General features: G+C 48.4%; 1 protein-coding gene across 2 annotated transcripts in view; it reads left to right on the top strand.

Annotated features, from left to right (window-relative positions):
• ELAPOR1 (endosome-lysosome associated apoptosis and autophagy regulator 1) overlaps nt 1-22,012 on the top strand; it is a 79,256-nt gene that overhangs the window by 37,336 nt on the left and 19,908 nt on the right. For both annotated transcript variants that reach the window (XM_085023747.1, XM_005663592.4), the window contains 7 exons: nt 3,474-3,594; nt 6,248-6,440; nt 11,582-11,729; nt 12,197-12,277; nt 13,089-13,194; nt 13,605-13,754; nt 20,224-20,312. In XM_085023747.1, the coding sequence (XP_084879873.1) occupies nt 3,474-3,594; nt 6,248-6,440; nt 11,582-11,729; nt 12,197-12,277; nt 13,089-13,194; nt 13,605-13,754; nt 20,224-20,312 (888 nt within the window). The remainder of the gene's footprint in view (nt 1-3,473; nt 3,595-6,247; nt 6,441-11,581; nt 11,730-12,196; nt 12,278-13,088; nt 13,195-13,604; nt 13,755-20,223; nt 20,313-22,012) is intronic.

Here is a 22,012-nt window from a genome sequence, read left to right as displayed (position 1 = left end):
TTGGGGTTTGTAGATATCAGCTGATACACACAGAAGGGATAAACAGCAAGCTCTTACTGTATAGTTCAAAGAACTATATTCAATATCATATGATAAACTATAGTGGAAAAGAAATATTTTTAAGAAGAGTGTAGGGGTTCCTCTTGTGGCTCAGTGGGTCAGCCCGCTGACATTGGCTCTATGGGGATGTGGGTTCAATCCCTGGCCTCAATCAGTGGGCTAAAGATCCAGCATTGCTGCCAGCTGTGGCGTAGGTCACAGATGCAGCTCGGATCCGGCACTGCCGTGGTTATGGCATAGGCGGGCAGCTGAAGCTCCGATTCGACACCCACCAGCTGCAGGTGCGGCCCTAAAAAGAAAAGTGTTTATATGTGTAACTGACTCACTTTGCTGTGTAGCAGATAACACAACACTGTAAATCAACTATACTGCCATAAAAATAAATAAAATTGCCATTTGAATACGTGTCATGTCGCCACATGGGGAGAGCTGCACATATGTATTAAATGTATTCGTGTGCCTTCTTTGTGAATCTGTATATTCTGCAGACTATAGGCTTTCAAAGGCAGACTGGGTAAACTGAGGAAGTGCCTTGTTCACAGAACTCTGAATGTGCTTGCGGAGCTCTGCCAGTGATGTCTTGGATTTAATTGTCCGTCTAAGTTTATGTCTTGAATGGTAAGATCGCGAAGGGTAGTTCAGATTTGAAATAGCGGCAGCAGAGCCAGCCACATAGGATGGGGTAAAGATCCCCAGGAGACATCAAGTAAATTTGCACATATTCAAAGGGAAATTTCCTAAGGCTCAAACCACTGTTTTCCCAGCAAACCTCCCACCTGGGCGGGACCCAAGGGACATCAAATGAAAGACGATGCAAAGAAGCAGACTCGGCCCCTGGGTCTCCAAGAGGCCAAATGCAGACAGGGAGACTGCCGGGATCTGCTCAGTTTGGATATTTTAACATCCAGCCTCAGACCTCAAAAGCGAGCCTGGCTGCCGGCCCACAACCAACACTGTCTTATTTCATTTTTAGATTTGGCTGTTAGATTCAGGTCAGTGTGAGTTTGATAGGATGTAAGAGGGTGGAGGATTCCTGGTGGGAAGGCCTGGGTTCTAGCTCAGTGACTTACCAGCTGTGCGACCTGGGACAAACCATTTCACCCCGTGGGGAGGCTTCTGCTCGCCTTCTGGGGAGTTTGATGATCAAATGAGATCATGTTTGGCGCTATAAATGCACTAGGCAAACAACAGGCATTATTAGATCCACCTGCAGAACGTCGACTCCTTTCTGCCTGCTTCACTCAATTCTCCATTTAATTTACATGCTGTGGGTTTTACCCCCCTTTCTCATGGCAAAACCCTTTGGAGAGTGTCATTTTTAGACCTGGAGTTTTTATATGTGTAGTTGCTCTATTTATCCTCAGGGTCCCCTAGGATAAAGAGCGGAATTAAGAGGAAAACTAGACCCAGAGTGACGGCAGCCCACGGGCATAAAGAATGCCCCTCAGATGGTCTTCCTTTCCTAGAGGACTCCGACATCTCAGCTAAAGCTGAAGCTGCTCGGCAAAAGTCAGGCTCACGATTCCCCCAATCCCCCTCCTCTTCGGCATCGTCTCCCTCCGGCTCCAGGGGCTGTCCTGAGCCAAACTGGGCAGCACCTTGTATCTCTAAGTGCTGGGCAGACAATTGTATTTGGTAAATATTAATAAAGAGAGGATAATAAAAACAGAGCTCTAAAATTGCTCTCTCATCACCCTACGTTTCTGAAACTACAGACCATGTTTACTCTATTTCCACAAGTCTGAGATACCACTGCTTCTAAGACACACCTGTTTTTATGTATCAAAAAGAAAGGGAGTTCCCGTCGTGGCGCAGTGGTTAACGAATCCGACTAGGAACCATGAGGTTGCGGGTTCGGTCCCTGCCCTTGCTCAGTGGGTTAACGATCCGGCGTTGCCGTGAGCTGTGGTGTAGGTTGCAGACGCGGCTCGGATCCCGCGTTGCTGTGGCTCTGGCGTAGGCCGGTGGCTACAGCTCCGATTAGACCCCTAGCCTGGGAACCTCCATATGCCCCAGGAGCGGCCCAAGAAATAGCAACAACAACAACAAAAAGACAAAAGACAAATGAATAAATAAATAAATAAATAAAAAGAAAGGAAAAGTTCCATCTCTTAAAACATGACACAGTGCTTCCTGTGTCCGTTAGAAACCACACCTTGATTTCGCAGGTGTCAAAATTCGGAAGAAGTATGTATCTTAGAAGAGATGAAATCCAAGCTACTTACCCCTTTGGAAAAAAAAATAGATTTCTCCTTTTGGTTCTGATGCTTTCTTAGATGAGCCAACTTTCAACTGTCTCAGTTTTAATCTCAGCTCCATATATGTATACATGTTATGCAATCATCCTTCATATGGGTATAGGAACTCCTAATTCTATTTTTCTTACAGATATAGTACTACAAAATACTTTAGGGTTTGAATATAGTTTTCAGTAAGTGACGATTGTAAAACAGAGCCCAAATCACATTAATTCTGTGGTCTGTTGTTGATTATGGGATTTAAAAGAGTAAGAAATGTTTCAGGGTATTTGGCACATCTAGTGTGTTTCCTTTTTCCCAAATAGTGTTCTCTATGGTTTTTGTTGTGGCTCTTGTTTTATTTCACACTTGATTTGGTTGCTTTGTTGTTGCTACTCAGTTTTTCTTTCGTTCAGATAAAGCAACTGAACTATGAGGTTTCATTGCACAGAGAAATTAGGTGTGGATAGGCTCATGTGATGAGAAGCCATCGCCTGCCTGGGCTAAGTATGACATTTTCACAAAATTCAAGTTGGGAATTCATAACTTTTTGGGGCCAAAAAAAAAAAAAAAAATCCCATAAAGAACACAGCAAGGAGTTCCCTGGTGGCCTAGCAGTTAAGGACCTGGTATTGTCGCTGCTGTGGCTTGAGTTCAACCTCGGGCCCAGGAACTTCTGCAAGCCATGGGTGTGGCAAAAAAAAAAAAAAAAAAAAAAAAGAAAGAAAGAAAGAAAGAAAGAAAGGACACAGGGAAATCAGGAAAATAAAAATACACCTTCTGTGACAATCCTCCATAAACTGTTTATGGACCAGTCCTTGCTCATAAATTTGGGGCAAGAGATATTCCACCTGTTACTAGCCTGTTCTTTAGTTACCTTCCCACCTTCCTCTGGCCTATCAGGACATTATTTATACACAACAGCAAAGGGAGTCAAAAATTTCTAGGAACTAGACCATGACCGATGGAAAGGAATGATCCGAATAACTGTAGCTCCTCATGTCCTTGACTGCAGTCATTTCGGCTCCATGCTGCCTGGCTCCCCATTGGGGTCCCAGGGCCTGGTTACTGTGATGGTGGGTGTCAGGATGATGGGTGTGGCAGGAAGGGGGTGGGAAGCTGTTACTCTTTGGCCACTGCTAACTCACCTTTTGCCCACTCTTCTCTCCCCTGCAGTCTGAGTACCACTACGAATACACTGCGTGTGACAGCACGGGTTCCAGGTGGAGAGTCGCCGTGCCACACACCCCAGGCCTGTGCACCAGCCTCCCTGACCCAGTCAAGGGCACCGAGTGCTGTAAGCGGCCCTGCCCCTCTGCCTCCAGCCTCCTGCCATCCATCTAAGTTAGTTTTTTATGTACCAAAAAACTTTATGTACCCCATGCTGAAGCTGGGGGCTGCCGTATGAGGAACCAGATCTTCCCCCAGTCTCTCCCTATCCCGAGCCCTGTTGAGATCTGGTGCAGAAGTGTTATTTTGTGGATACAAACTAGGGATCTCAATTTACTTTTATTTTAAAATTTAAATCCCATCAGGGTATAAAGCAAAAATAACTGCAGCTGTGTGCCACTTAGATATTTTTTTGTTTGCATACATTTTCTCTCTTTTTTGCCTGTTGCATTCCTTTCCAATCTACCCTCACCAGCCACAATCACTCATTAGGAAAGATTGTGATTTGCAGTCATTCTTGGAAAGGAAGCCAGAGAAGATGAATTTCTGCAGAGACAGACCTTTAAAACGCACTGGGGAGTTCCCGTCGTGGCACAGTGGTTAACGAATCCGACTAGGAACCATGAGGTTTCGGGTTCAATCCCTGCCCTTTCTCAGTGGGTTAAGGATCTGGCGTTGCCGTGAGCAATGGTGTAGGTTGCAGACGCTGCTCGGATCCCGCATTGCTGTGGCTCTGGTGTAGGCCAGTGGCTACAGCTCCGATTAGACCCGTAGCCTGGGAATCTCCATATGCTCCGGAAGCCATCCAAGAAATAGAAAAAAAAAAAAATGGTTTAAAAAGCACTGGGCATCACTTCAAGGACCAAGAACCTTCCCTGACTGTGAAGCTGATGGTGCAACCGGAAGAGGCAGTGACTGACCTGCAGCTCCCACCCCTACCTCTGGGATGCTGTAGCTACAACTTTTCTTCTGTTGGCAGCTATTTCCCCTGCTCTGTTCTTTTTAGAAATGCAAAGTGGGGGCAGGGGTAACAATAAAAAAAATCAGGGACTAGAGTCAAGCCATACTTGAAGATTTGGAGAGGAAGTTGAGGGCATTTAAAATTAGCATAATGCCTGCTTCAGTAGGTGAGCAAATGAATACTTGTTAAATCAATGAATGGATATTGCTAAGATCTGAGTAGAACTGGGCTGTGACTAATGGAAACAAATGAGGTATCTTCAGTAAATTTGGCCAACGCTATTGCGCACCACGTGCACCTGCTATGTGAACCATAAAGATAAATTAGGCACAGTTTCTGCCTGCAGAAGCATATCGTCTGGTGGAGGGAGCAGACATCCCTTCATCCATTCATGTCTCCAGGAGACCTTTACAGAGCTGCTGCTCTGTCTGTGCCTGCCTGTGTGTCTCTGGAGGAGAGCAGAACCTGGTGGGAGGCGTGTATCAGTATCATGTGTTAACATGAAGTGAAAAAGAATGGGGCTTATGGATGCTTAGGGATCAGGAACAGCTGGGAGAACCACTGGAGCAAAAGTTTGGAAGTGGGAGATCCTGCCATGGCTCAGCGGAAAGGAATCTGATTAGAATCCATGAGGACGCAGGCTTGATCCCTGGCCTCGCTCAGTGGGTTAATGATCTGGCTTTGCTGTGAGCTGTGGTGTAAGTCACAGATGTGGCTCAGATCCCGAGTTGCTGTGGCTGTGGTGTAGGCCAGTGACAACAGCTCCGATTGGACCCCTAGCCTGAGAACCTCCATATGCTCCGGGTGCGGCCCTAAAAAGACACACACACACATACACAAAGTTTGAAGGTGGGAGAACACCAGACACACTCAGGGAAGAGCACGTGGGCTGGGGAGGGCAAGAGCGGGAGGAGACGGGGCGGGAGTCGGGTGGAGAAAAGTCTATCATGGGAGATCGAGCTGGAAAGTTAGGGTGAGGGAAAGCCAGAAACTTTTGAATGCCAGGCTGAGAGCTTAGTTCTATAACCAAAAGTGGGGGGTGCCAGATTATTTTTTAAACAATAGGAATGCTAGTATATTTCACTGTTTTAGAAAAATACTTCTGACCACAGAATGAGGAAAAACAAGAATCGGAACTGGTCAGGAGGCCATGGCGATGGTAGAGATAACAGGTGGTGAGAATCCCACCTACATGGGGGCTGTGGGATGAGAAAGGAGAAGACAGAGGCCAGAAACTCAAGGGGGAGCGTCAAGGCTGAAGGGCCAGGCACCATTCGGAGGGTCAGCGTGACAGACCGGGGTGCCCTCTTCACTGGAGAGGTCTAGAATGGCCGAGGCTCCTCCCAGGAGATGAGACTGATGGGGACAAGCCCAAAGTCCTGCGACAAGGCCCTCAATCTTTTCATTTTAATAACAGCTTTATTGAGATATAATTTACACATCATCAGATTCCCTGCTGTAAGTTACAAAATTCGGTGGTTTTTTAGAATGTTCACCGAGTTGCATGATCACCACCACTATCTAATCTCAGAACATTTTCATCATCTCCCAGGAAGCATCATATCCATTAGCGCTCTCTCCCCATGCTCCTCCCCCAGGTCCCTGGCGCCACAAATCTCCTTTCTGTCTTTCTGGATTTGCCTCGTCTGACCCTGGCAGTGCAATCATACAAGATGTGCCCAGGCTCTAAACCTTAGTGGATCAAACGCCTAGGGCCCCATCCTCTGTACCCCCCTGCCCCAGGATGCCCGCGACCTGCCCACTTCTCCAGGGTGGCAGCAGCCTCACCACCAGCCCTTGTCCCTGCTCTGTGTTCCAGCCTTCTCTTGCAAAGCCGGGGAGTTTCTGGACATGAAGGACCAGTCGTGTAAGCCGTGTGCTGAGGGCCGCTACTCCCTTGGCACAGGCATCCGGTTCGACGAATGGGATGAGCTGCCCCATGGCTTTGCCAGCTTCTCAACCAACATGGAGATTGAAGACAGCACCATTGGGTCCACCGGGAACTGCACTTCGTGAGTCTCCCCTCTCCCCGGGCCCTGCTTCCTCCCTTAGCCCGACACTCTCCTTAGCTCCCTGCTCCCCATGCTGGGGAAGGGGCTTCAGGGAGCACTGCCTCCTCTCCTGCTCCTTGGGGCAGAACTGCTGGGGTGACAGCAGGGGCAGGGCCTCTGTGACTGTTGGTCACGACATCTGCCTCAGCCCAACCTCACTGACCTAAGTGACTGACAGGCATTTGGGACTGTGAAACACATGGGGAAATAGAGGCGGATGAGATCGACAAGAATTAAATGGCCCAGTCCATTTAAAACAAAATCCAGTTGGAGTTCTCTCATGGGACAGGAGGTTGAGGATCTGACATGGTCAATGAGAACAGTTTGGGTCACTGTTATGGCACGGGTTCAATCCCTGGCCCTGGGAACTTCTACATGCCATGGGCAAAGCCAGAAAAAAAAAAAAAATCCAAGGAATTTAGGATCAGCCAAGACACTTCCTCTACTTGATTGCAACACAATGTGTGAAGCTTTGGGTACCCTCCTGGCTTTGGTGTTAGCTTCTGAAACTGATCAGCTAAACCTGAGTTTACGGGTTTGCAGGGATAAGGTAAGACCAGAGCTTTGGTCAGTGGTGGTGAAGATCTTCCAAATCCTCTGCGACTCCAGTGACCAGAAAATTCTCCAACTCAGAAGGCGATCTTTGCAGTAATTGAAAAGCTCAGGGAGTTCCCACTGCAGCTCGGCAATAACGAACCCAACTAGTATCCATGAGGATGCAGGTTCGATCCCTGGCTTCACTCAGTGGGTTAAGGATCCAGCATTGCTATGAGCTGTGGTGTAGGTCACAGGCGCGACTGGGATCCCAGGTTGCTGTGTCTGTGGTGAAGGCCGGCAGCTGTGTCTCTGATTCGACCCTTAGCCTGGGAACCTCCATATGCTACAGGTGCAGCCCTAAAAAGAGGGAAAAGAAAAAGAAAAGCTCAGCCCAGGGTGCTTAGAGAACTGATGAGCTATGTGTCTATAATTCAGGCACCATTCTGGTTGCTTTACATAAATTATTTTCTCTAATCCTCACAAGGACTCTTGTGAGGGCGAAATAGGCATCATTGTTCCCATTACTCGAATGAGGAACTGGAGGCGCAGAGAGATCAAGCGACTTGTCCTTTGTTAGCCAGCTTCCACCTGGGGAGGTTAGAATTCACACCCAGAACCAAGCTTTCCACTGCCCCATGCTGCCACCTTCAAGTGACGTTTAGTGTTGTTAGGCCTGACAATGTCAGGTCCCAGAGAGGAAAAGTGGGGGGATGCATTGCAATAAAAGACAGCTCTCCACTGCTCTTTGTTAAATATTGACAATGATTACAGGGGAAAAGCCCACAAAAGTCTCTCTTATACCCAAGCAATCAAAAGGATAAAGAAGAGTTAATAATTTTATTACACCTGGATTTCTAAAGGTGGGAGCAACGTCTCCCATTCATATATATATGTATCCTATATCTCCTAGAAACACCACTGTCCGAGCCAGGCGGCAGGCCTTTAACAGTTCAACTTTAATGTCATTTTAGAGTTCAGTATCATGAGTCAAAAACAGGAGCATGACAATGTTGGCAGCAGAGATCAAGCTGGAAGGAGAGGGAATATGTGGGTTTAGACAAGTAACCCCAATTTGGTCCTCAAAGAGAACGTAGCGACTCTGGACGGGTGCAGCCTGGCTCACTCTGTTCCCACCCGCACCAAGGAAGGCTTTCACTCTCTGGGGGCTGCAGGAATCATTCTCTCTCAGCGAGGCGGGATGTGGGCCTGTTAATGACGACTCGTTGTCCCCGCCACTCAGATGGCTTCAGGGCCTGGATCTTCGGGCATCTCATGACACTGCTGGGAGGGGAAAAGGAGGAATGGAAACAGCTGCCGAGACAGGGTGTGTGATTTCCTCATCACCCCCCAGAAAGGCAATGACAGCTGCTGTCACATCACCAAGTGTCTGGCTTTCCTGCTCTGCTGTGTATTTACCTGAATCCAAGCCCACTGCCTCCATCCTGAGCCCAGCCAGCATCCCCTCCTGCCTGTTCTGTCTCTGGCAGCTCCCACCTGGTCTCGGCTTCCACCCCCAGCCTCCTCCAGGTTGCAGCCTGATTGATTTTCTTAAACCCAAACCCAATCACAGTGCTCTCCTGCACTAAACTCTGCGTCCTACGGCTTCCTATTGCTCTTAGAAGAAACTCTGATACCTTGTCACGGACTGCAGGGCCCTGCCTGGGCTGGCCTCTGCCCTCTACCCTTCTTCCAGCCTCTCTCCAGGGGGACATCTCTTCTTGCTTACTGTGCTCCATGCTCCAGCCACAAGGGCCACCATGCCCCCTCCCTCCAGGGGCCTTTGAATTTGCTCTTCTCCAATTCTCCACCCAGCTGACTCCCATGTCACCCTCAGAGGTGACTTCCTCAAAGGAGGGTCCCTGTGACACACACGTGCCTCCTCCTGTGTTTCTCCTTAGGACACTCATCACAGCTATTACCGCGGGATCAGTGGTGTGATAAGATTCTGTCTCCTCCACTAGAACCAGAATGTAAGCTCCAGAAGGGAGGGGGTCAGGTGGTCTCGTGCTTTTCTGGGTCTGACATCTGGCACAAAACAGACACGCAATAAATAAGGGGGAACAAAACGGGCCAACTGAATGGAGCTTCCAAGACAGGATCCTGAGCCTTCAAGGGATCATCCTTGGTTCCTGGGTCAAGGTCCCAGGATTAAGATGCTGGAAAGAGCCCTCCGATCCAAGACCAGGATAAGCAAAAAGGGAAAAGGGAGGAATAGAGAGGAGGATGTACATTAGAGGAGGAGGAAAAATAGCGCAAACACTGCGAAGGTGAAATAAAATGAGAGAAAGATAGACGGAAGCATCATCGAGGGTCTCAAACTTTGGGACATCTGCGTTTTCCTGTACAGTTTCTTCTTTCTAACCTGACGTTTTAGGCAGTACCATGCAGCGTGAGCTTGGCGCGGTGTCTGAGTGGTGCCCATGTGAAAATTCCTCTTTGAAAACCTACTTCCCTTTTCCCAGGACCACCGCAAAACAAAGCAGCTAAACAACCAAGGACAGGTTCCCCTTATCGCTCCCATGCCTCAGTGTCCTCACCCTAAAAACCAGTGATGAAGATAGCGCCCTTCTAGGAGTTCTGGTGGTGCAGTGGGTTAAGGATCCAGTGTTCTCACGGCACCCGCTTGGGCTGCTGCTGTGGCGTAGGTTCAATCCCTGGCCCAGGAATTTCTGCATGCTGTAGGTGTGGCCAAAAAAAGAGATAGCCCTCGTCTTGTAGGCTGTGGTGAGGATGAAATGAGATGATACTTGTAAAGATTTGGAGCAATGCCTGGCCTTAGAAATCAATCAGGACATGTTGCTATTATTGAACGTGAAATGATCTTCACCAGGGACAGCTCTGACGAAAATCAGAATTGTAATGCATTTTGCAAAGGTAACCCACTTATGGCATCCTTTTAATTATTCATCCACCTTCGGGAGTTATTTATAGCAGATGCTGGGGAGCACCTCTGCCTTGAGTGCTGTCTATTTTTACAAAGAGAAATCAATACCGTTAGCTGGATGGCTTGGATGCGCTCAGCTTGGGTATTTTGGATATGCTTCCATTTGAGAAGAACACTAACAGCTGGAGAGCCGGAAGTAGCATGGTATTCTGAGAAACACCGGGGGAACCGGTGGGCCAATTTTAAGTCCTCTTAACTGGCCATTATTATTATTATTATTAGTCTTTTTAGAGCCATGCCTGCAGCATATGAAAGGTTCCCAGGCTAGGGTGGAATCAGAGCTTCAGCCACTGGCCTACGCCACAGCCATAGCAACGTAGGATCCGAGCCACGTCTTCTCACAGCAATGCCAGATCCTTAACCCACTGAGCAAGGCCAGGGATCAAACCCACATCCTCATAGATACTTGTCAGGTTCGTGACTGCCAAGCCACAACGATGGGAACTCCCTTAACTGGCCATTATTAATCATTGGATACCTGGGCTGGTCTTGGGCAAAACAGTGAAATAGTGGGATTGTGTTTGATCACTCACTTCCTACACTCATCTGTTTAATGCCCTGAGCCCCAGCCCCCACGTGCCAGGCCCAGGGCTTGGTGCTGGGGATACAGCAGTGAGCAAGTCAAGTTTGCCAGGAAGACAGGCAATTTAAGAAGAATTAAAGTACAATGAGAAGAGGAAACCAAATTGCAAACAAACTAAGAAAGAAAGCTTCACCCCACTAACAGTCAAGGAACTAAGTTTTAAAGCCCAGTAAGACACTATCTCCGACTGTATCCTATTGGCAACAATTTTAACGTCTGATCATTGCAAACGTGGGGAGAATATGGAGCAGCAGAGGCTCTTTTTCTCCCTTTTTATTTTATTTGTCTTTTTAGGGCCACACCTGGGGCATATGGAGGTTCCCAGGCCAGGGGTCAAATCAGAGCTACAGCTGCCGGCCTACACCACAGCCACAGCAACACTGGATCTGCGCCATAGCTTGTGGTAATACTGGATTCTTAGCCCACTGAGTGAGGCCAGGGTCAAACCCACATCCTCACAGACACTATGTTGGGTTCTTAACCTGCTAAGCCACAATGTGAACTCTCAGAAGCCTCAGTTATATCAAATGGGGTGGTGGCGGTGGAACAAGTTACCCTGCCTCTTACTGATAAAAAGAAATCATGGAGGTAAAACGCAGAGTTGATTATGTGAGAGATGGTAAGCAACCAGTAAATGTTATCTACCTTTGCCCCCAACCTTACCTGCCATCTATCTTCTGGGTAGATCTGCATAACGTGGGGCACACCCGCCTGTCCTCCTCTTTTTCTTTTTTTTTTAGGGCCGCACCCACGGCATGTGGAGATTCCCAGGCTAGGAGTTGAACTGGAGCTGCAGCTGCCGGCCTACGTCACCACTCACGGCAATGCCAAGGATTGAACCTACGTCCTCACGGATGCTAGTCAGACCTTTGATCTGGAGGTCATTTTTCACTGAGCATTTTCAGGTCTAAGCTTCCGCTTGTGACTCAACAACTCTGGAATTTCGTAGAGACTCAGCAGGACGTGAGACCTGCATATCACACCATCCCTGGTGGGCTGGGCTCCTGACTGTGAACTTAGCTCCCGTTCCCCCCACAGGTCCAAGTGGGTTCCTCTGGGCGACTACATCTCCTCCAACACGGATGAGTGCACGGCCACGCTGATGTACGCCGTCAACCTGAAGCAGTCTGGCACCGTTAACTTTGAGTACTACTACCCAGATTCTAGCATCATCTTCGAGTTTTTTGTAAGCCCTTGGCCAAAGGGGAGGTGGGAGGTCAAGACTTTCCCAGGATCAGGCTCATTTACAGGAATCACACACACAGTCCTGCTTGGGAAGTTCCCCCTGGCGAGAACCGTGGGCAAAAACAGCTGAGGCTTCAAGAGGTGGAGAGAAAGGCAGAAGCAGAGGGCCCTGGAGGGAAGAGTAGAGTCGGGGAGATTCCCAGGTGTTTTGCCCGGTTCAGACATGAAAACAGCAGGTAACAGTTCTGAGCGACACATTATTTCTTTTGTGTCAGTGCACTGACATTGTGTGTGTGTAACTAGCTCCGGCCCTCGTTCAAGGCTCATGTGTTCTGAGCTCAGTCCCTCAAGGAGACTGGCAACTCTTTTCCCATCAGAAGGGCCCTCTGGAAGGCTGGTGCATCTTAGGGTAAGGAACTCATTTCCTTAGAAAGCTGGGACTCAGATCTCAAACTTCTGCTGCCCCAGGTTCAGAATGACCAGTGCCAGCCCAATGCAGATGACTCCAGGTGGATGAAAACCACAGAGAAAGGATGGGAATTCCACAGCGTGAGTAGCACAGCGGCCTTCTCCCTGGAGGTCCAAGACAAGGGACCAAGGGCCTTTCCTCCAAAGGGTGCTTTTTCCCAGTCTGGGCCTCCACTCTTCTCTCCCTAGACCCCAGGGGTCAGACCTGATGAAGATGATACAGTTTCTCTCTTTTTTTAGGGCCGCACCCACAGTACAGGGAGGTTCCCAGGCTAGGGGTCCAATCCGAGCTGTAGCTGCTGGCCTATGCCATAGCCACAGCGACACCACAGCTCAAGGCAACATCAGATCCTTAACCCACTGAGTGAGGCCAGGGATCCAACCTGCAACCTGCATGGATACTAGTTGGTTTCATCATTGCTGAGCCACAGTGGGAATTCCTCTCCTCTTGAGGTGACCTAATATGGGTGTGGATTCACTGGCTTGACCCCTTGGAAGGGCCCTCTGGACCAGCAGCTCTCTGGCTTTAAGGGACCCGGTCTTCCGGGGCTGGATAAGTAGAACCGGAGAAGAGTGAGGGAATTTCAGTCATTCTGTGGTTAGGGACCTTCAGGTCCCTTCAGGGTCTCACCATGGAGATGCTCCTGGCGTACGTGACCGAGGGAAATGTGGAAGGAGAGGGTGTGCGAGGGCTGCGAGAGGAGGCTTAGAAGGAGAGACGAGCTAAGCCAAGATGGGAGGACGGGCCAAGCTGAGGAAGTTGAGAGAAAGGAACAGAATAGGCACTTCCAAGCAGACTGCAAGAGGAAGGCTCACAACAGGAGGCTAACGCGATGGATGAGCCATGCCTGTCTCTGTGGCTGAACTAAGTCTTCCCGTTTGTGGTTTTTAGGTGGAGCTAAATCGAGGCAATAACGTCCTCTATTGGAGAACCACCGCCTTCTCGGTGTGGTCCAAAGTTTCCAAGCCTGTGCTGGTGCGAAACATCGCCATAACAGGTATGGAGGGCAGAGTAGGGTCGGGTCAGGGGTCTGGGGTGGACGTCCTGACCCTGTACCTCTGCAAAGGGGATGAGATCAGTCTTCAGGGGTTTCAGTTCCCATGCTCAATCCTTGTTTTTGTTTGTTTGTTTTTGTCTTTTTAGGGCCACACCCACGGCATATAGAGGTTCCCAGGCTAGGGGTTGAATCGGAGCTGTAGCCACAGGCCTACACCACAGCCATAGCAATGCAGGATCTGAGCCTCATCTGTGACCTAGACCACAGCTTACAGCAACGCCAGATCCTTAACCCACTGAGCAAGGTCAGGGATTGAACCTGCGTCCTCATGGATACTAGTCGGGTTCGTTAGCCACTGAGCTACAACAGGAACTCCAATCTTTGTTTTCTATGTTTTTCTTCCTCCTTAGGTGTGGCCTACACTTCCGAATGCTTCCCCTGCAAACCAGGCACATATGCAGACAAGCAGGGCTCCTCTTTCTGCAAACTTTGCCCAGCCAACACTTATTCCAATAAGGGAGAAACTTCTTGCCACCAGTGCGACCCTGACAAATATTCAGGTGATGTTTCTGTGGATGGGGAGAGTTTGGTGGGGGACCCAACACATCCACAGGGAGAAACAGGAAGTGGAGCCATCCTTTTTGGCCAAACTGAAGGCAGTAATTCTGAAGCCCTTGCTTTTTGGGTCCTGGAAGAGCCCTACCCAACCACACTCCACTCATCACTCTTGAAATGAACTCCTTCAAGTATTTATTAAGCCCCTACTGTCTGCCAGCCCCTCGTCTCGGTGTTTGGAATACATCAGTGAACAAGGAGACAAGAGTCCCTGTCTTCACGGAGTTGACATTCTGATAGGGAGAAGACAGACAATAAGTGATAAATACAATAAAGAATAAATTTTATACTATGTTAGCAAAAAAGTGCAGGTAGCATAGCAAAAAGAAAAAGCAGCTCAGGAATAGAAGGATTAGGAAAGGGGTTGCAATCTTTTTGTTCATTTGCTTTTTAATGAAACCTTAAATAGGAGTTCCATCATGGCTCAGTGGTTAATGAATCTGACTAGGAACCATGAGGTTTCAGGTTCGATCCCTGGCCTTGCTCAGTGGGTTAAGGATCCGGTGTTGCCGAGAGTTGTGGTGTAGGTCGCAGATGCAGCTCGGATCCCATGTTGCCGTGGTGGTGGTGTAGGCCGGCGGCTACAGCTCCGATTCGACCCCTAGCCTGGGAATCTCTATATGCTGCAGGAAGCAGCCCTAGAAAAAGGCAAAAAGACAAAAATAAATAAATAAATAAATGAAACCTTAAATAAGACTATAATTATAAATATAGGCAATAAAAGTATATATTTACATAACTTAATTTGTAACAATTGTTATCAAAGTTAATTTAGAAGAGCCATGCAGTTGTATCTATGAGCAAAACATGTTGATAGCAAGGGCTAAAAACAGAAGCTACAATCTCATATCTGTTGAATTCAAAGCATCCGTTGAATTCAAAGCAGGAAATCCAGGGTTCCCCGGAACACAGTTTGAAAACCACCGTTCTAAGGGACACTAAGACAGCTGGAAGCAACCTATTTCTGCAGCCCTCGGATAGTGTCCCAAAACATCCCAACTTGAGAGATGGGACCTGGTTATTTGAGGGGGTCCTGGGGGTACCAGGGCTCTGGTGTAAGATGGGTGATGACCCCAGAGGGCCTTCTGCTCAGATGGTCTAGTGGTTGGCCCAGGATCCATGTCCAAGACAGGTTCTGAAATGAACAAGCAGAGAGGGAGAAAGAGTCCTTTCCCCTGCAAATGCCCATAACTATTCCATTTTTTCCTTTTTACGCAAAACTATAGACACAAACCCAGCTCAAGGCCCTCTCTCGAGCAGATGCCCCATCACCCTTCACACAGGTGTTACAGAGCGTGTTTGCTCAGCCAAGACCAGCCACTGACCTTGTGAACTGCTTGTTTCCACACTATTCCTAAAACAAAAGTCCTATTTATCTACACAGATCTTGCCAAATGAGTGGTTTGCAGCAACACCAGAAATGTTTAGGACTTGGGGGAAGTTTTTATCCTTAAGTCTAAATTCCTGTTTTTCCACTTGAATTTCTTACTCCTCTTCCCGGTCCTATCAATGGCAGCCTTTGTTAGTTTCCGTCTCCAGCTCCCTTTCCAGCCCCGCTGCGGTACAGGCTTTGAATGGCAAGGTAGTTCTAGAAAAACTGCCTGCGAGTGTTTTAATCAGTGCTATGTAAACTGATTTTTATCCAAAGAGCTGTTCAGAAAGTGTTTGGGAGTTCAAATTCTTGGAGTCTATTCTCCTTTTGCCATTGATCTCTCAATCCACCCATTTGACTGGAAAGTGAGTTTTTACTATGAAGAATATGGTCAGCTTGGGGTACATATTTCTTTGGGGGGACTTGACTCTTCCAGAATTCAGGGTCAGTGGGAGGCTGGGAAAATGTAAAGAGGGTCTGATGAGAGCCTGTAATGGAAGGTACATGGAGGGAGGGACAGGAGACCCTGTGACCATTTAGTCATTCTTGGCAAATACAATCTGAGCGCCCACCAGGTGCCATGGCTCAGGCTTGATGCTCGGGTTAGAGCTGGTGCCTGCTCTCCAGCTTATATCAGAAGTGGCCACACTAAAAGTAAGAACTCCTGGTACAGGTGGTGCGGGGATAGGAGTGCTGAGGGAAACGGGCAGAGGAAGCAAAACAAGGGAAGTGGTCAGTCCCCTCTGGGGAGGGAGGAAAGGCCTCACTAGCTGGGCTCTTGAAAGACAAGCTGAGTCTTGAAAGATGAGTTGATCATTTGATGAGGGCAGGATGTTCTGGAAGAAGCCAAGGCCAGAAGGCTTGGAGATCTGGGAGTGACTCAGCATCGCTGGAGCTTATTTAGAGAGAATAAGCATCCAAGACTAAGAGGTGGGCAGGGAACAGGTTATGCGTGAATCCTTCTGTGCCATTGCTACAGAACTGGAACTTGAGCCTATCAACGGTGGAAGCCATTAAAGAATTAAGAGCTGGGTGGGAGTTCCTGTTGTGGCACAGCAGAAACGAATTCAACTAGTATCCATAAGGATGTGGGTTTGAGCCCTGGCCTCGCTCAGTGGGTTGGGGATCTGGCATTGCCATGAGCTGTGGTGTAGGCCACAGACATGGCTCAGATCTGGCATGGCTGCGGCTGTGGTGTATGCCAGCAGCTATAGCTCCGATTTGACCCCTAGCCTGGCAACCTCCATATGCCACAGGTGCGGCCCTAAAAAGCCGAAAGAAAGAAAGAAAGAAAGAAAGAAAGAAAGAAAGAAAGAAAGAAAGAAAGAAAGAAAGAGAGAAAGAAAGAGAGAAAGAAAGAGAGAAAGAAAAGAAAAAGAGCAGTTGGAGTCCCCAAGATAAACTTTATCTTCATGCACTTTTGCCCAGGGCCAATCCTACAGGAATCACTTTGCATTCTCTCACCAAACATCTAAGCCAAATTCCCAACTCAACTGGTCCCCAGTTTCAACACCTTGATGAAACCTGAGCTAGGAAAGTGAGGTCTGGCTTAGCATTGGGGTTAATCATTTATTTAAAACCATCTTAGCAGTTGTCAGTGTGTAAACAGCTGGACAATTTATGCTGAAACTTGGAGAGCTGGGGTGTCAGGCTGCACAAATATTTGACAAGCAGAGAAAGATCCCTGTGTGGAATGCACTTTTTAACACGTAACTTGCAATTTGCTAGATCTAATATGCAAGGTCTTGGGAACTGGTGTGTTTTCAGCTCTCACCCCAAATTTCTTGTGGCCAAGCCTGTCAAAACCAGGAATCCCTGGATCCCTCTATGTTGAAAGAAGCCTTTGGCTTGTTAACCAAGTAAATGAGCCGAGAGGACCCCAGCTGTTTCCAGGCAGTAGTTTGCTCTTGCCCAGGCTAATAAGAGAGCGACAGAAGAGGCATAGAAATGGGTGATTGATGGAGTTCCTGTCGTGGCTCAGTGGAAACAAACCTGACTAGCATCCATGAGAATGCAGGTTCGATCCCTGGCCTACGCTCAGTGGGTTAAGGATTTGGCATTTCCGTGAACTATAGTGTAGGTCGCAGATGCGGCTCAAATCTGGCATGGCTCTGGCTGTAGTGTAGACCAGTAGCTACAGCTCTGATTCGACCCCTAGCCTGGGAACCTCCATATGCTGCAGGTGCAGCCCTGAAAAAAAAAAAAAAAGAGAGAAATGTGTGATTGAGGGAAATCCCCAGTGCTGGCCAACAGGACGGTAATTAGGACATTCTCTGATGTAGAAACTCATTTGGTGCCTTGGGAGGAAGAAGAGACCAGCTGAGAAATAAGCCTGAACTGGAAGAGAAAGGAGATTCTGAATCCTCAATAAAAATCCCATGACAGTTACCAAACCAAAATAATTCCACAGACCCAAGTGCTAACAGTTACCAGCATTTAGCAAGCTCCTACTTACAGTGTGTCAAGTATGTGTTGCCTCCAGCAAGGTAGATGTTGTTACTCCTATTCTACAGATTAGCACACAAAGGCTCAGAGAGGTTAAGTAACTTGCCTAAAGTGACACAGCTACTGATGCTTAAACAAGATCCAAACCCAGATCTATCTGGCTGAAAGGTCTCATTCCAAGAGTTCCTGTTGTGGCTCAGTGGGTTAAGAATCTGACATAGGGAGTTCCCGTCGTGGCGCAGTGGTTAACGAATCCGACTAGGAACCATGAGGTTGCAGGTTCGGTCCCTGCCCTTGCTCAGTGGGTTAACGATCCGGCGTTGCCGTGAGCTGTGGTGTAGGTTGCAGACGCGGCTCCAACCCCATGTTGCTGTGGCTCTGGCGTAGGCCAGCAGCTGTAGCTTCAATTCGAACCCTAGCCTGGGAACTTCCATATGCCACAGGTGCAGCCCTAAAAAAAAAACTCAATCCACTCTACGAAACTACCTGCCAGATAATATGCAGAGAGAGGAGGTCTCACCATTATCACCTGCTTCCCCAGGTGACACGATAGTCATATTAGAAATAGTGGTGAAAGGAGTTCCTGTCATGGCTCAGTGGTTAACGAATCCGACTAGGAACCATGAGGTTGCAGGTTTGATCCCTGGCCTTGCTCAGTGGGTTAAGGATCCGGCGTTGCTATAGGCTGTGGTGTAGGTCGCAGATGTGGCTCTGGCGTAGGTCGCAGATGTGGCTCTGGCGTAGGCTGGTGGCTTCAGCTCCGATTCGACCCCTAGCCTGGGAACCTCCATATGCTGTGGGAGCAGCCCAAGAAAATGGCAAAAGGACAACAACAACAACAACAAAAGAAATAGTGGTGACAGTAGTAAAAGTAGCAATACTGTACTGGCACTTTATAAAGCAATGGCTTTTATACTGGAGAAAGTAAATTCCCTGGAAATTAAAAAACATTATTTGCATGAACTAGGTATATTTTTTAGGATGTAAGGAAACAGATCTTTTCCCAAATTCTCAAAAGAGAATTTTTTTCTTATTCACTGTAATTTATTAATTTTCTAGAACTAGCATAGCAATAACAACATTTTAGTAAAAACCTAAAAGGAAAAATATGCTTGTTGGCCAGTAAAACATAACAGTTCTCTGAAAACTCCGTGTTATGTACAAATATTTTTAGAAATATGTAAAATGCCAGCACTCTAACATTTGTGACTCATACTTGTTTACTCCTACTATGTTTTGAAGAGTTAGATATTGTTAGGGAAGCTCCCATCATGGCTCATCGGAAACAGATCTGATTAGCATTCATGAGGATGAAGTTTCCATCCCTGGCCTCGCTCAGTGGGTTAAGGATCTGGCATTGCTGTGGCTGTGGTGTAGGCCGGTGTCTACAGTTCCTATTCCACCCCTGGCCTGGGAACCTCCATATGTGCAAGTGGAGCCCTAAAAAGACACCCACACAAAAAAGAGATTGATGTTATTTTTCTTTTTTTGCCTTTTCTAGGGCTGCTCCTGCGACCTATGGAGGTTCCCAGGCTAGGGGTCTAATTGGAGCTATAGCTGCCGGCCTACACCACAGCCACAGCAATGCAGGATCGGAGCTGTGTCTGCAACCTACACCACAGCTCATGGCAACACCGGATCCTTAACCCACTGAGCAAGGCCAGGGATTGAACCCGCAACCTCAGGGTTCCTAGTCGGATTCGTTAACCACTGGGCCATGATAGGAATTCCTGATGTTATTTTTCTTCTCATTGCTGATAGAATTGTCTGTAAACATCATCAACAATCTCATTATGATACCGTGAATTCAAAATAAGGTGAAATCCATTGTGTTAAAGAGTGAGTCACTGAAATAGTTCTTGCCATCCCCTTTAATCATAGGGTTAAAGCAGAACTAACCTAGGTATAAGAAGTACATACAGAGAGTAAAATAAATACAATGATGGTTAATAGCACTTTTCATTAAGTCCAGGTCAAGGGTTAGGGATAGTGCTATGAGGCCTGGGCGTGGGGAAAGTGGAAAGGACTAGATGAAACCATCACCTTACTTGGGTAGGATGGTTGCATGGAGCAGGGAAATGCAAAGGAGGAAGGCCCTTCTTCTGGGCACATACTAAGAGAAAAGCCAGAGAATCGGAATAAGAGGACGAAGGCACTGGCCTAAGCTCTCCTATGTTTTGCTTCAACCCTTCAGGAGTAGAAAAACCACCTGCACAATCAGGGTTCTGAGGCACCTGGAAGCTGGCGGGTTTCAGGGAACTGGGTTGTAGGTAAACCTGCAAGATGCTCCCTCCGGCCCCTCCCTCCTTGCCGGTCCTTCGGCCGTTCCACCTCTCCGTGCCCTGCTCCTCAGGGCAAGCCCGGTGGCTTCTCATCAGCATCAAGGAGAAGCACAAAGGGGCTATCTGAGCAGGCTTTAGGGACTGGAAATGATGCCATGCAGGCAGAGGGAAGGTGGGTGTGCAGGGTTTTGTCCTTTCTGCAATATCTCTGTCGTGCTGCACCCCCGGGGTTTCAGGCATTGGAGCATCAAGTGGTCAAGAGCTCTGCTTGCTAATGTGTAACTCCAGACGTTTGTCCTTGCTTCTGCCATTTAGAAAAAGGATCGTCCACCTGCAGAGTGCGGCCAGCCTGCACGGACAAAGATTACTTCTCCACTCACACGGCCTGTGATGCCAGCGGAGAGGTGGGTAGCACAGTCTCGGAGCCCCTTTGCCCGCTCCTTGGGCTTTGCCAGATTCGGAGCTCCAGCGATCAGGGAAGCTGGCAGCTGAGAGACCCCTACAGACCCCAGCCGCGAGCCGGGGCCAGTGGGGAGACAAAGCCAGATGCCCTCATTCACTTTCAGGTCAGAAACTCTCTTTGCCACATTTGTTCCGCTGATTATTCACATATGCTCTATTTCAAAAAATGCTTTCCTTTTCTCTTGCTTGGTTTCTCCCATTTGCTTCGCCCCCCTGGGCAATGACTGCCCGTCCACGCATGCTTGCTTCTTCACGGAACTCATCAGACTTGGCCCCTCGGCACTGCCCTTCTGGGCGGGCAAAGGGGAGGATTCCTGCTTCCTGGCTCACAGGAGAGTGGCCTGACCTGTTCAGGCCCTTCCAGTTTCCTCTTGCCCCTAGGCTGTCTGCCTCAGAAAGACTTTCCTTTGTCGTCTGCCTGGCCATCGACTCAGCTGGCATTCTTTAGTATCAGCCTCTGTGCTGGGCCCTGTGCTCCAGCTGGGGAATCAAAGCGAGTAAGAAGGGCTTCTGCCCCCAGGGACCTCCAGGTCCCATGGGAGAGGGTGGGGAGGAGAAAGATGGGCCAGACTGAGGTGATGAGAGGGGGGTACAGGAGTTCCCTGGTGGCTCAGCGGGTTAAGGATCTGGTGTTGTCACTGCTGTGGTGCGGGTTCCATCCCTGGCCCAGGAACAAACGCATGCATGGGCGTGGCCAAAAAAGAGAGAAGGGTATGCAGGGCACTGGGGGGACGCAGAAGAGGAGCGACCAGGTATGGGGCCAGGGAAGGCCCTTCAGAGGAGGTCATTTGTTCACATCTACAGCCAGTCACTGTGCTGGGCACTGGGTATGCAGCAGTTCCCAAAACTAAGCGAACCTCTACTCTTGCGGAGCTTAATTATTGTCAGGGAGTGAGTGGAGGAAGGGACAACAGATAAATGACAAATGGGTGTATAATAATATCAGACGGTAATAAGTGGTAGAGAGAGACACACAAAAGAGATAGAGATAAGAGATAGGGAATGAAGGAGCTGCTTTAGAGAGGGTTAGGATAACCTCTCTGAGGAGGTAACATCGGAGCAGAGACCTGAGTGGGGTGAGAGGGAGCCAGAGTGCAGTCCAGACAGAGGGCATCGTAGGTGTGGAGGAGGCAGGCGTGGGTCTGGTGATACCGAGGAAGAGTGGTAAGAGCAGAGATGGCTCAAGGGCACAAGTGGAGAGATTGGTCTTAGATTAGACATTCTGGATGAATTATCTGCATCCTAAACCAGAGCCTCTCAGGAAAAGAGGAGCTGGGAATTCTGCATCATTCAGCACTAAGCATACGCTCGGCTATTTACGATGCATAAATGTTTGCTGGCCGGACAGGTGGCTGAATTCTCTTTTTGCTAATGAAGCATGGGAGAAAGTCTGGTCCTTAAGGGGGACTGTTTTTACAGTCATCTCTTACTCCTTCCGCCCCACCTCGCCCAGCTCTCCTGTTTTGAGCCAACTCCCTTCCCAAGCAGCCAAGTGGGGTGAAATACCGTGTCAGTTGCACGCAGTTCTCCAGGGTCTGATGTTCTGTTTGACCTTGTGAAAATGGTCATTTTCTCAGCCTCAGCTGACTCACTAATTACACGAGGACAATCCTGTTCTTCTTCTCCCTCCAGGACATAATCG

The sequence above is a fragment of the Sus scrofa genome, chromosome 4 (genome assembly GCF_054392235.1).
Source record: "Sus scrofa isolate SSC_HxYL_T2T_F1_AM1 chromosome 4, Sscrofa_HxYL_maternal_Yorkshire_Landrace_v2.0, whole genome shotgun sequence".
NCBI lineage: Eukaryota > Metazoa > Chordata > Mammalia > Artiodactyla > Suidae > Sus > Sus scrofa.
The sequence above is the reverse complement of the archived record's forward strand: the minus strand, read 5'-3'. Positions and strand labels throughout refer to the sequence as shown.